General features: G+C 57.3%; 2 protein-coding genes across 3 annotated transcripts; one reads left to right on the forward strand and one right to left on the reverse strand.

Moving 5' to 3' along the window:
- Positions 1 to 338: 338 nt before the first annotated feature.
- Positions 339 to 9,231, forward strand: GFAP (glial fibrillary acidic protein; the record flags this gene model as incomplete). Of its 2 annotated transcripts, XM_082861395.1 has the most annotated exons (10): positions 357 to 805; positions 2,886 to 2,946; positions 3,142 to 3,237; positions 4,189 to 4,350; positions 5,522 to 5,647; positions 5,851 to 6,071; positions 6,636 to 6,679; positions 7,042 to 7,167; positions 8,434 to 8,519; positions 9,150 to 9,231. In XM_082861395.1, 10 exons carry the CDS (start codon positions 357 to 359, stop codon positions 9,189 to 9,191), a joined length of 1,413 nt encoding a protein of 470 aa, XP_082717521.1. In that variant the 3' UTR covers positions 9,192 to 9,231. The 2 variants fall into 2 exon arrangements, with proteins under 2 accessions (XP_082717522.1, XP_082717521.1); XM_082861396.1 differs by lacking the exon at positions 7,042 to 7,167 and having other exon boundaries at positions 339 to 805.
- Positions 9,232 to 11,531: 2,300 nt separating this feature from the next.
- FAM187A (family with sequence similarity 187 member A) lies at positions 11,532 to 12,776 on the reverse strand (the record flags this gene model as incomplete). The annotated part of the gene is made up of 1 exon (XM_082861397.1): positions 11,532 to 12,776. The coding sequence occupies one exon, from the start codon at positions 12,774 to 12,776 to the stop codon at positions 11,532 to 11,534; it is 1,245 nt and encodes a 414-aa protein (XP_082717523.1).
- Positions 12,777 to 13,118: the final 342 nt, after the last annotated feature.

Here is a 13,118-nt window from a genome sequence, read left to right on the forward strand (position 1 = left end):
AAAGTTAGAAGATAGGTCAGAGGTCATCTGGTCCAGCCCTTCCTTGACCCACTGTCCCAGTGAAAGGGTCTCCTTGTCCAGTGGTCAGGGTCCCAGACGCAGCATCGGCCCCGGAAACTGCCCACTAGCACCTCTGTCTGGAGCCAGGCTGGGGCTGGCATGCCCAGGAGGCTCTGTCTCTGGGCACAGTGACCTTGGTGGGCATGAGAGGCACTCTCCCCATGGCTGGGCTGCGGCCCAGCCCCACCCACTTAGGCTATGCCAGGGGGTGTTGCCAGGGGCAGCCTGGGCCGGGCCAGGCCAGGTCCTCCTCCATAAAGCCAGCACATCCCAGGAGCAGGCAGAGCCAGGACAGGATGGAGAGGAGACGGGTCACCTCAGCGGCTCGCCGCTCCTATGTCTCCTCCTCAGAGATGGGGGTGGGGGGCCGCCGCCTGGGTCCTGGCACCCGCCTGTCCCTGGCTCGAATGCCGCCTGCACTCCCGGCCCGGGTGGACTTCTCCTTGGCCGGGGCGCTCAACTCCAGCTTCAAGGAGACCCGGGCCAGTGAGCGGGCGGAGATGATGGAGCTCAATGACCGCTTCGCCAGCTACATCGAGAAGGTGCGCTTCCTGGAACAGCAGAACAAGGCGCTGGCTGCCGAGCTGAACCAGCTGCGGGCCAAGGAGCCCACCAAGCTTGCCGACGTCTACCAGGCGGAGCTGCGCGAGCTGCGGCTGCGGCTTGATCAACTTACCGCCAACAGCGCCCGGCTCGAGGTGGAGAGGGACAATCTGGCGCAGGACCTGGGCACCCTGAGGCAGAAGTGAGGAGGGGGCCGCAGAGGGGCGTCACGAACAGGGAGCACTGAGCCGCCCCCCACCCCCAGAGAGGGAGCACCTGCAGGCCTGCAGGGTCTCGGGCAGGGGCTCTGCCTCCCTGCTCCCCAGTTTCCCACCTCTGGGAGGAGAGGGTGGCCCTTGCTCCCCAAGATGAGGGTGGGCCCGGGAGGAGGCCCAGGATCTCAGGGATAGGATTCCCAAAGACCTTCGGGTACTCTCAGCACCTCCCCGCTGGGGCAAGCTGTGTGGGACAGTCAGGGACCCCCAGCGGGGCGGGTCTCTGCGTCTCACTCACTGCAGGGCCTTGTTACTGTGGTCGGGGAGCGCACCTATTCTGAGCCTGGGTCTGTCTAGAGGGGGAACCGGAGGGGAAGATTGGTATGCACCAGAAGGACTGGGCTGGGGCTACAGGAAGAGAGGGAAAGGGCAGGCAGAATACCGGCTTCAGAATACAGGAGACTCTGCCTGTCACCAGCTTCTGACCCTAGTCAAGACACTTCAACTTGCACAGCTGTAAAGCGGAGATCTTAATAAAACCCATTTCCAAAGGTCAGAGGAAACCCCAGGGGCATAGTCCTTGCTGGGCTGGCAGGGCATGCGTGTGTGACTTCCAGTGCGGGAGGCCGTGTGTGTGTGTGTGTGTGTGTGGTGTGTGTGTGTGGTGTGTGTGTGTGGTGTGTGTGTGGTGTGTGTGTGGTGTGTGTGTGTGGTGTGTGTGTGGTGTGTGTGTGGTGTGTGTGTGTGGTGTGTGTGTGGTGTGTGTGGTGTGTGGTGTGTGTGTGTGGTGTGGTGTGGGTGTGTGTGTGTGTGGTGTGTGTGTGTGGTGTGTATGTGGTGTGTGTGGTGTGTGTGTGGTGTGTGTGTGGTGTGTGTGGTGTGTGGTGTGTGTGTGGTGTGTGGTGTGTGTGGTGTGTGGTGTGTGTGTGGTGTGTGTGGTATGTGTGTGGTGTGTGTGGTGTGTGTGTGGTGTGTGGTGTGTGTGTGGTGTGTGTGTGGTGTGTGTGTGGTGTGTGGTGTGTGTGGTGTGTGTGGTGTGTGTGGTGTGTGTGTGGTGTGTGTGTGGTGTGTGGTGTGTGTGTGGTGTGTGTGTGGTGTGTGTGTGTGGTGTGTGGTGTGTGTGTGGTGTGTGTGTGGTGTGTGTGTGTGGTGTGTGGTGTGTGTGGTGTGTGTGTGGTATGTGTGTGGTGTGTGTGTGGTGTGTGTGTGGTGTGTGTGTGGTGTGTGGGGTGTGTGTGGGGTGTGTGTGTGGTGTGTATGTGGTGTGTGTGGTGTGTGTGGTGTGTGTGTGTGTGGTGTGTGTGTGTGTGTGGTGTGTGGTGTGTGTGGTGTGTGTGGTGTGTGGTGTGTGTGTGGTGTGTGTGTGTGGGGGGTGTGTGTGTGGTGTGTGTGTGGTGTGTGTGTGGTGTGTGTGTGTGGTTTGTGTGTGGTGTGTGTGGTGTGTGTGTGGTGTGTATGTGGTGTGTGTGGTGTATGTGGTGTGTATGTGGTGTGTGTGGTGTGTGGTGTGTGTGGTGTGTGTGGTGTGTGGTGTGTGTGGTGTGTGTGTGTGGTGTGTGGTGTGTGTGTGTGTGTGGTGTGTATGTGGTGTGTGTGGTGTGTGTGGTGTGTGTGTGTGTGTGTGGTGTGTGTGTGGTGTGTGTGTGTGGTGTGTGGTATGTGTGTGGTGTGTGTGTGGTGTGTGTGTGTGGTTTGTGTGTGGTGTGTGTGGTGTGTGTGTGGTGTGTATGTGGTGTGTGTGGTGTATGTGGTGTGTATGTGGTGTGTGTGGTGTGTGTGTGTATGTGGTGTGTGTGCAGCAGTGAGTGTACATTGGTGGAAGCGCCTGTGTGAGCAGGAGCAGGTGCGGCAACCCTGATAAGGCACCTTGGTAATGAGTTAGAGCAAAGGCCCTTGTCTGCTCACCCACCTGGCCAAGTCCATCTGCCCCTCACTCCTCTTGCCACTCACATTGGTCCTGGGAGGGAGCGGGGGTGGTTCTCTGGCAGCCACCTCCAGGGAGGTTAGGGCAGGGGTCCAATAGTCCTCAGAAGAGCCCGGACCCAGGAATGTGTCCCCCTACCCCAGGCTCCAGGATGAAACCAACCTGAGGCTGGAGGCTGAGAACAACCTGGCTGCCTATCGACAGGTCAGGGTGGTAGAGGGGAGGGGCCGGGGAGGGGGAAAGTGTTGATGGCAGCCCACCCAAACACAGCCCCCAAGCCCAGCCCTCCAGAGCAGTGTGCTGCTCCCCGCAGCCACAAAAGGAGGGATCAGATAAGACTAGGGAGTGGGGAGGAGGAGTCTGGGGTCAGAGGGGCCCTTTGCTTCCTCCCTACTCCAGGAGGCAGATGAAGCCACCCTGGGCCGTCTGGATCTGGAGAGGAAGACTGAGTCTCTGGAGGAGGAAATCCGGTTCTGGAGGAAGATCCATGAGGAGGTAAGGCCAGGGCAGAGGGAGGAAAGGCCAACACAGAGATTGGAACTGAGGAAAAGAGACAGAGAGACAGAGACTGAGACAGAGATATTCAGACATAGAGAGGAGACAGACTGACAGAGAGAGAAAGAAAATGAGAGAGAAAAGACAGAGAGAGATAGAGAGAGAGACTAAGGGAGATAGAGATAAAGACAGGGCCTTCCCTGGTGGTTCAGTGGTTAGGACAGTGTGCGTCCACTGCAGGGAGCACGGGGTCCACCCCAGGCTGGGGAATTCACATGCCTCGTGGTGCGTCCGGGGTACAAAATGATAGACAAGAGAGCATCTCCCGCCCCTGGTAAAATGCACACAGACACACACTCCACTTACTGAGAATTACAACGGGCCTCGTTGCCTCCTGTTTTTCTTCACTACAGCCGTGTGAGATAGGGACCGTTCCAGTGTTATCTCCTTTTCACAGAGGAGGACACTGAAGCCCTGAGATGTTAAAGAACTTGCTAAGGTCACACAGTTAGTCTCTCTGACTCCATTCCCTCTGCCATCTGTCTCCATTTAAATGAGAGCCATACATAAAAACACACACACAAACGAACAAACCCCCTACCCCCGCTGAGCTCTGACTTCAGATAATGGATGCGGAATCCAGGGCCTCAGGGAACCTGGGAACCCACAGGCACACCCACACCACAAGGACTCAGTCACTCTCCCACGAGAACACAGGCACACTTTCAGTGCTCCTGCCTTCCAGGCCTGGGAGGAGGACACCATGAGACCCCCAAACTACCCCCGCCTCCCTTAGCCTGGGCCATGCCATTTCCTCCAACTAGGAATGCCCATCTCCCTTAGCCAACTTCTGTGTCCGAGGGACAGACAGAAGAGGGCATGATGCTGTGGGGAAACCCCAGGTGCAGCCTGGTCCCTGAGCCCTGGCATCCCTTCTCTCACCCTGGCCAGGAGGTGCGGGAGCTCCAGGAGCAGCTGGCTCAGCAGCAGGTCCACGTGGAGATGGATGTGGCCAAGCCCGACCTCACAGCAGCCCTGAGAGAGATCCGGACACAGTACGAGGCAGTGGCATCCAGCAACATACATGAGGCGGAGGAGTGGTACCGCTCCAAGGTAGCCCTGACTTTGGGCCAGCCTGCCTCCTCCAGGCAGCCCTCCTGGCTCCATACAAAAGAACTGGGGAAGGAGGGTGGAGGAAGCTGGGGGAGGATCCTCTCTGAGTGACTGACCTTCACCAGAGAAGTGAGGTGACTTGCCCGGGGCTACACAGGCACTATTATTTCCAATAAGTACTTATTAGTACTTATTGCTATTACTATTAGCCAACACTGCAAAGCCAACCCTGTGCTTTGCATGGATTATTTTACCATGAAGTAGGTACTGTTCTTTGATAGATGAGAGAACTAAAGTCCAGAGAGGTTAACCAACTTGCCCAACGTCACACAGCTCCTAAGCAGTAGAGCTGGATTTCTAACCCTAGCTATCTCACTTGGAAGCCTGCATTCTTGATGTGTCTGTATCCTGGGTTATTGAGCATCTACTACATCTCCAGCTCTGCCCAGGATACAGAGACATGTCTGACCAGGGAGATGTTATGTCACTCAATAATGAGGTCTACGGAGAACACAGCAGGGCAGAGTTTATATACAATGTGGGGACAGGAAGGATATCATAGAAGGGAGGGCACTGGGGCCAGGCAGGACTGGAAGCCTGTGAACATAAAGTAAAGAGGAAAGGGGCGTTCAGAGTGCAGGACAGAGCCTGAGTAGCGGCCGAAAAGCACAAAGAGGTAGGGGCCCAGAGATCCTGGGCCAGGGCGTGGAGCTGAGGAGTGTAAGTGGCAGAAGCCAGTGATAGTTCCGAGCAGGGCAAGACGTGATGGAGCCCTGAGGGCTTCACTGCAGCAGGGCTATTAGAATACAGAGCTCTGCTCCAGAATCCCCTGTGTAAGGTGGAGAAGGACAGGGTTCGGTCACGCGGATGGAGCTGCCAGTGCTGGAGATTCTGGATTCCGCGGCAAACACTGTTCATTCCTGCATTCCCTGACCAGTCATTGTGCTATGTGCTAGAGGCGTAGCAGTGTCTTCTGTGTCCCCGGTCCACGGGCCGCAGTCGCTGCGAATAATCCCACCCAGGGCCATTGGCTGGGGTGAGCTTAACAACAACCCTGGGGTCCCGCCCATCTCCCTGATCCTCCAGACATCTTCCTCCCCACGGGCCCGCACAGCTCCAGCCATAAGCGTCCCCAGCCCTCCCCTCAGCATAAAGCCCTCTCCCCATTTAGTTTGCGGACTTGACGGACGCCGCTGCCCGCAACGCGGAGCTGCTCCGCCAGGCCAAGCACGAGGCCAACGACTACCGGCGCCAGCTGCAGGCCTTAACCTGCGACCTGGAGTCCTTGCGCGGCACGGTGAGCGCGGGCAGGGCCAGAGGCGGGGCGGAAGGGGTCCGCGAGCGGAGGCTGGCGAACCGGAGGACGGGACCTGCCGCCCTAGGAGGTGCTGGAAAAGGGCCAGGGTCTGGGACCAGGGCTGGGGGCGGAGCTCTGAAGTTACTCGGGGCGGGGCGGGGACGGGGGCGGGGCCTCGAGAAACCAGCCGACTCCACCCACAGAATGAGTCCCTGGAGAGGCAGATGCGGGAGCAGGACGAGCGCCACGCGCGGGAGGCGGCGAGTTACCTGGAGGCGCTGGCCCGGCTGGAAGAGGAGGGGCAGAGCCTCAAGGACGAGATGGCCCGCCACCTGCAGGAGTACCAGGACCTGCTCAGCGTTAAACTGGCCCTGGACATCGAGATCGCCACCTACAGGAAGCTGCTGGAGGGCGAAGAGAACCGGTGAGGCCTGCCTAGCAGCCCTCCCTGCTGGCCCCTCCCTGGAGTTGCTTTGCTCCCTTCAGGGACTGTCTCATTCAGTCTTGCGTCCAGCTCCCTCCTATCCCAGTGCCCAGCACAGTGCTTGCCTGACACACAGTTGGTATTCAATGAATGTCTGATGAATGAGTGAACGGATTCAATTCAGCCCATGTTGATTAGGTCCCAGAGTAAGGACTCGGGTCACCTCCCAAACTGAGGCTCACTCCCCACCCTCCCAACAAAAATCGGACTTCTTTTCCCCTGACCAGTGTCTTCTGCCTCCTGGGAATTCTCTTCGCCACTCTTCCCTCCTCTCTGCCATCCTCCAGGCATCCACTCTCTTTTGAAAAGAGATGTTCCCCTCACAATATCCAGGCCCCTTGCCGGCTTTGGTAGCTCCAAGGAGTGTGTTTGCTGCTGGGGAAGCTAAAAGATGGGGTCGGCCTTTCCTGGCAAGGAAAAAAGCCTCAAAGCTGTCATGAAATCCTGGCCTGGGGATATCCTCGGGCAGCCTGGTCACCCCTCTCTCTCTCTGCTGTCTTTCAGCATCACCATTCCTGTGCAGACCTTCTCCAACCTGCAGATCCGAGGTCAGTAGAACAGGATCTTGTGGGCAGAGTGTTGGATTCCTGCCCCCTCCCCCAGGTCTGTGGGTTGCTGTTCTGGCCTGGGGCCCAGGACCAGGGCAAACGGGCCTGGGGCTCTCCATGGGGACCTTCATGATTCACCGCAGAACTTCTAGCCAGAACACACCATCACAGAGCATTCGAGGTGGGCCTTGCAGCCTGCTCTGCCCTTTGTCCCACCCCACACCCCCATCCCCACCCCCCATTCCATTGCAGAACTGGGTGACGGTCTCAACCTCTGTCCTGTCTGCAGATCCCTGATTAAGCTCTGCCCATCCAAATGTTTGATGTTTGTGTGTTTTTTTTTTAACTGCTTATCACTACAGGGGGCAAAAGCACCAAAGAAGGGGAAGGTCACAAGGTCACAAGACACCTCAAAAGACTCACAATACAGGTTATACCAATACAGGCTCACCAGATTGTAAATGGAGCCCCCGCCGGCTTGGCTCTCGGTTAGCTGCCTGCCCTGCCTGCCTTCTAGACACGGTGCTCTTCCCAGCTTGATAGGGAGCGAGCCTCACCAAGCCCACTTTCCCCATCCTCTTGGGCTCCCTCCTCCCAGGTTTCCTTAAAGGGCCAAGCCTGTGTCATTTTCCCAGCAACCTCAGCACCCAGCCCAGGACCTGGCACAGGGTAAATGTAGGTTAAAGTAGCAGAGTTGGCCGGTGTTCAAGGTGATCAGTCCTCGGATGCACAGATGAGATACTCTGGGGCCTCTGAGCAAATGCCAGCCTCTGCCTCACCTCTTTCCCATCCCTGGGAGGGCCCCTAGGGTCTCGCTGTGCCCGGCAGCCAGGCTCTCTGCCTGATTCGTCTGTCCCTGAGGCTCCATTGCTCAGCTCAGTGATGATTCAACCTAGAGAGTTATTTCCCCCTGGACTGCTGCTCTTGGAGTGAATAAAGTTTTATGTCCCCTGCTCTTAATTTTAAATATTAGTGAGTGTGACATGTTATATTTTTCTCTCTGAGGAGGGGAAAAGAGAGTGTATGTGGCCCTCAAATGATTCTTAGCTAAGGAAAAATAAATTCTTCTTTCTTTTGGGCTAGAAATTTAGGAACACTAGCTATGCATGTCCCAGGGCTTAGTTCAGCATCAGAAGGGTTAACCAGGCAGACCAGGTAGAGGCAATACTGCCAAATGCCAGATAGAAAAGGGTCACTAGGGCCCAGAGAAGCGGCAGAGAGAAGTAGGAAAGAGAAAGGGGGACAGGAAAGGGACCCACGTGTATTGAGCACTAATGTGTGCCCGTTGTTTAACAAACATTATTTCAGTTAACTGACTCCTCACTCCCACGTAGAAAAGTAGACAACAGCATCCCCATTTTGCAGATGAGGACACTGAGGCTGGAAGAGGTAAATTAACTTGCCCACAGTCATGTGGCTGAGCTGGGACTCAAGTTCTGGCCTGCCTGACTTCAAAACCCACGTGCTCCTTCCTTGGTATGGCGCTGGGTCATCAGGAAGCCAGGGGCCAGGTGAGGGCTTGCAGAGGGGCTGAAATGCAGCCAGGCCAGGAGAGTGAGCAGGGCAGCAAGGACTTGCCCAGCACCATGGGGACTTAGGAGGTTGCCAGCCCCTTTGGAAGAGCCTATGCCCTCTCTGCCTGATTGGCTAGGCTTTTGTACTCATGATTGGGGCTTTCATGGTGAAACCGAGGGTGGGAGAGGATGTCTAGTGCCCTGAAAGCCCATGGAGGCCTCCTCTCCTCATGCCTGCAGAAACCAGCCTGGACACCAATTCTGTGACAGAAGGCCACCTCAAGAGGAATATCGTGGTGAAGACCGTGGAGATGCGGGACGGAGAGGTGAGGAGGGTGGATCCCAGATTCTGGCCCCAGCAGACTCTGGAAGAAAGCCTGACTGGCACATAGAAGGTTGTTGATGATTCACAAAGCGCTCCTCTGGGAGGCTCTGCAAGAGGGGAAGGAACCCGGATGTAATTCATTTCCCCAGCCCCTCCACTGGCAGTTCTAAGGGGAGCCTGGGTGCCTAGACCACTGGATGGGGTCCTGACTCCAGCTTTCTCCCTGTCTCACCCTCAGACTCAGGTGCCCCCATGCCAGGCCTGGGGGAGAGAGAAAGAAAATTAAAGTTAGTAGCTTTCACTCCCAACTTTCAACTTGCAGCTTGGTGAAAGGAACCTGGCAGAAGAATGGGATGGGGGGATTGGTCATAACCCTCTCCCCATCACACCAGCAACAGTACCAGCTAATCTTACAAGATCAGCTCACCATGTGCCAGGCACGGTGCTAGTTGTTTGCCCGTGTTACCTCATCTCCCCCTCTGACTGCTGCATGGGGGTGTTCCGGCTACTATCATAGAAAAGATGACCCAGGAAGGCGGGGGACTTGTCTAGGTCCATAGCCTAGCTGTGGTGGACCTGGAGTCTGTGTGAGCTCCTAACCTAACCGTGGCACCTTCTCTGTCCCCTGCAGGTCATTAAGGAGTCCAAGCAGGAGCACAAGGATGTGATGTGAGGCAGGACCCACCTGGTGGTCCCTGCCCCACAGTATGAGGGGCCTGCAGCAGGAGTTGGGGTAGTTGCCTCTCCTCTGCTAGTTAATTTCCCCAGACTTGAGTTCCCACCCACCCCAGCTGCTCCTTTTCCCCCTCAGTCTCTATGTCAGCTTGCTGCCCTAGGCTCCATCAGCATTAAGCCTATCAGACAGCACCCACCCAGCACCCAGCAACTCTAACAGGGCACTCACTCCAAAGGGGCAGCCTGGAGGGGCATGGCTAGCAGCTTGGGTTAGAATTGGGAGGGAGGAGAGAAGTTGGGGAGGGCAGGGAGACCTAATAAATCACCCTCCGTATCCCGAATCCCTGTTGTCATGGCAACTGTTGCCAGAGCCGGAGGTGTCTGGGGGTATCTGGGAATGGGGCCTTTGAATTTCCTCAGGCTGGTGGAGGAAATCCGAGACTCTGAGACAGGCAGGGGAATCCCCACAGGCAAGGAGGCCTTGGCCAGGGGCTTATTCTTCTAGACTGACTCTGACCAGTCTGAGGATGGGTGGGGCTATCCTGCCACCTGGAGTAGTCGCCGGACAGAATTCCTGGGCTGCCCAGATTGCAGAGGGGCCTCCTGAGTGATGGTTCAAGTGGTTCAGCCCCACTGAGCTGCCACGTGGGCATGCCGTGGGCATTTGGGGGAACTACAGTGTAAGTGGTGAGGGAAGGGGTGCTGGGAGGGAGTAGAAGGGGGCCTGGCCCCGAGCTGTGGGCACAGAGAGGTCAAGCCCAGGAGGACCCCCCCCACCCCATACAGGCTGGAGGGGGGGCAGGTAGAGATGGTAGAGGAGGCGGTTGGGACGAGGCCAGACCTCAGAGTGGGGGGCTGGGAGTGAGCAGTTACACTTGGCCTCTGGGTCGTGGGAATCAGGAAAGTGACTCATCCTCCTGAAGATGGTGAAACAGGAAAGAAAGAGGCTGCTGGTCCTGGGGACAGGGCCCACTTTGTCCCAGCTCTAAAGGCCCTCTCCTGGCTGCGTAATCCCTGTCCACCCAGGCCTGGGAGCCGCTGCAGCTGCCGCCTGACCCCAGCAAATACTGCTAGGCAAAGCCTCTGCTGCACGCCCGAGCCCCTCCTCCCCACAGTGACCGCTGCTCTCTAAGCCAAGGCCCCTGTTGTCCCCTCGTAGTCAAATACAAAACGTACCCCCGTGTTGTAGGTAGCACCCTATTTCATAATTTGGGAACCCGAGACGCACGCAGAGTGAAGACACTGGTTTGTGTTCCTGAAGTCTAGAGGCAGGACAGCTTGGGGCAGAGACTTTCACCCCGAGCACCTGTTCTGCGGCCCACGGGAAGACTGGCGGGCACGAGATGATCAGTGCCCACGAGTGGAGCTCAGAGGCCCGCTCCAGGGTCCCCATCTCCCTCTAAGGCAGAGGGAGGGAGAAGTAGGAGTCCCTCCCTCTTTCCAAGACTGGTGCCCTTCCCCTACTCCCTCCTGCCACCCACTGCTGCTAACCTTCGGGGCACCATTGCTGCCTTTAGTCACTGACATAAATAAAGACAACTGCTGTGGCTTTCCCCAGAGTGGACTCTGATCTGTTCGGCAGAGGCTGGGGCTGGGGGAAGGGGGCAGGAAGTAGCCTTGGACAAGACACAACTTGCTTCTTATCACTGATCATCTTGGGACACCCAGCCACCCCCAGCAGTGGCCATATGACAAATCCCATCTCCAGCCCTGCTCTGCCCTGCAGCCCTGCTGCCGGCCCCCCACAGCCTTTGCTTCCCACCCCTCTTCTCACCCCCAGCCCCCAGCCTGGGTGCAATCTGGCAGGAAAGTCCTGAATTCAGTCTCCAATTTCCTCACCCATTTCCCCTGTTGTAGTCTCTACCTGTATTCCCAAACTCACCATTTCTACCTGCCAGTCCCAGGATGAGGCTGGGAAAGAGGATACACACCAGGTACCCCGACTCTTTTCTTCCTCCCTCTGCTACCCCCAATTCAAACCGCCCACTTAGCAATCCTCGAAGGCAAGAAAATAAAGCACGTTAAACACTGTTCAACACCAGACAGGTGATAAATGTTAGGTTCACAAGAATTCTTCCTTCTCTGAAGTCAGAAGACACGTGCACCCTGGCTACTTCCATCTCGCTTCAGTCCCCCATCTCCCACCAGCCTCGGGCCTCCCCACTTCCCAGATTGGGTCTCAGACTCGCTCATGACAGCAGGGAGCAGGTTATAGCTAACAACTTTGTCCACATGCCCTGCCACACATCCCAGCTCAGGATGCCTATCCAGAAGCATCTGGTACCATTTAACAAACACATTTGAGCACAACTGGTCTTCAGAGCTGGGAAGAGAGAGCCTAGGGGGAGAAGTTGGGATAACAGCGGAATAAGTAACAGCAGCAACGACAGAGGTGAATAGTGATGAAGACTGCCGTGATGAGCAGGTAGCCTATCAGGGTGAGCACCAGGGCAGCCCGAATCTCGGGGTTGGAGAACGAGACTGGGTAGCGGCCTCGAGATGTCACGCCCAGTCGGAGCCCAGCGACGCGCACGCCCTGCCGCCAGCAGTAGTAGATGCCCCGGTCTTCCAGCTGGGTGAAGCGGATGTGGAGATGGTTGCCGTGGTCGATGAACACCCTCATGGACCTGTTGACGCCCTTTAGGTACTGCGTGCGGTAGAGGTACTGTTGGTCCTTGTCCCAGGCCACGGCATGCTCCGGCCGGGCCCCGGGACAGGAGATGATTAGCCCATGGCCCAGCCTCTGCTGGTGGAACTGAATGGGCACCGGGGGCAACCAGGGCCGGCTGCCCACTTTGGCCACGTAGCTGAAGAGGGCCATCACACCCTCCTGGATTTTCTTCTTCTCCTCGCAGGGCACCAGGCAGCTCCGAAGCAGCAGCTCGGGGACGTGGTCTCTGGCCTTGGCCCGGAGCTGCCTGGGCACAGCCCGTGAACCACAGGACACCACGTCGGGCAGTGTCTTGCGGTAGCGGGGGGAGAGGCCTGGGCTCTGCAGGTAACACAGGCCAATGCGCCACTGCTCCCCGCGCACCCCGCAGCGGTCGCAGGGGGTCCACTCCCAGAAGGTGGTGAAGACACGGAGGCTCCCGTGGTACTCATCTGCGAAGGGCTCCTGGCCCTGGTCCTCGAAGGTGGCCACCATCCTCTCACTGCTCTGGATGTCCACGTCGTAGGCGTAGAAGTAGTCCCCCTTGTGGGTGCCGCAGAAATACAAGCCTGAGTCCTCGGGCTGCGCCCGGAAGACCAACAGGCTGAACATGTGGATGCTGAAGCGGACCAGCATGTCGCTGCCCACGCGCACCTGGGCTGCCTCCGTCAGGACCCACCCATCAAAGTCCGTCAGCACTTTGGTGTGGCCGCTGCCGAGGTGCTTCTGATAGTACCAGACGACAGCGGACACCTCCTCGGGCTTGCAGTGGCAGGGGAGCTCGAAGCTCATGTCAGCCAGGTAGGCTGCATTGTCAAACATCAGGAACGCTGGGCAGGGGGTCCTCTGAAAAATGTTCTCCTTCTCCACGATTTCAAAGGCCTGGAGGCTCCCCAACACCCACAGGAGCACAGTGGCCTGGGCCAGGTTCATGCCTGCGCGAGGGAAGAGTCAGAGGGGGCGGGGCAGAACCTAGGCACTAAAGGCCTATGGGGCTTCTAGAAATCACTGCTGGGAGGAGGCATGTAGATGACGAAAGGATTCAGCAGCCAGGAAAAGAAGCAACAATCTGCAGAAGAAGCTGCCACAGACAAGGCAATTTATTCCCAGTGGATGTACAAGATGCCCTTCTAACGTTCCGGACGTGATCTTGAGGGAAAACCATTCTAGAACCTGGCCCTTTGTCCCCTTTCTAGAACACTGGCACTCACTCAAGAATGGATCAGGGGAAGCCAGAATAAGAAGCGAGGGCCAGGTAGCAGGACAGGGGAATCT

The sequence above is a fragment of the Leucopleurus acutus genome (genome assembly GCF_964270905.1).
Source record: "Leucopleurus acutus genome assembly, chromosome: 19".
NCBI lineage: Eukaryota > Metazoa > Chordata > Mammalia > Artiodactyla > Delphinidae > Leucopleurus > Leucopleurus acutus.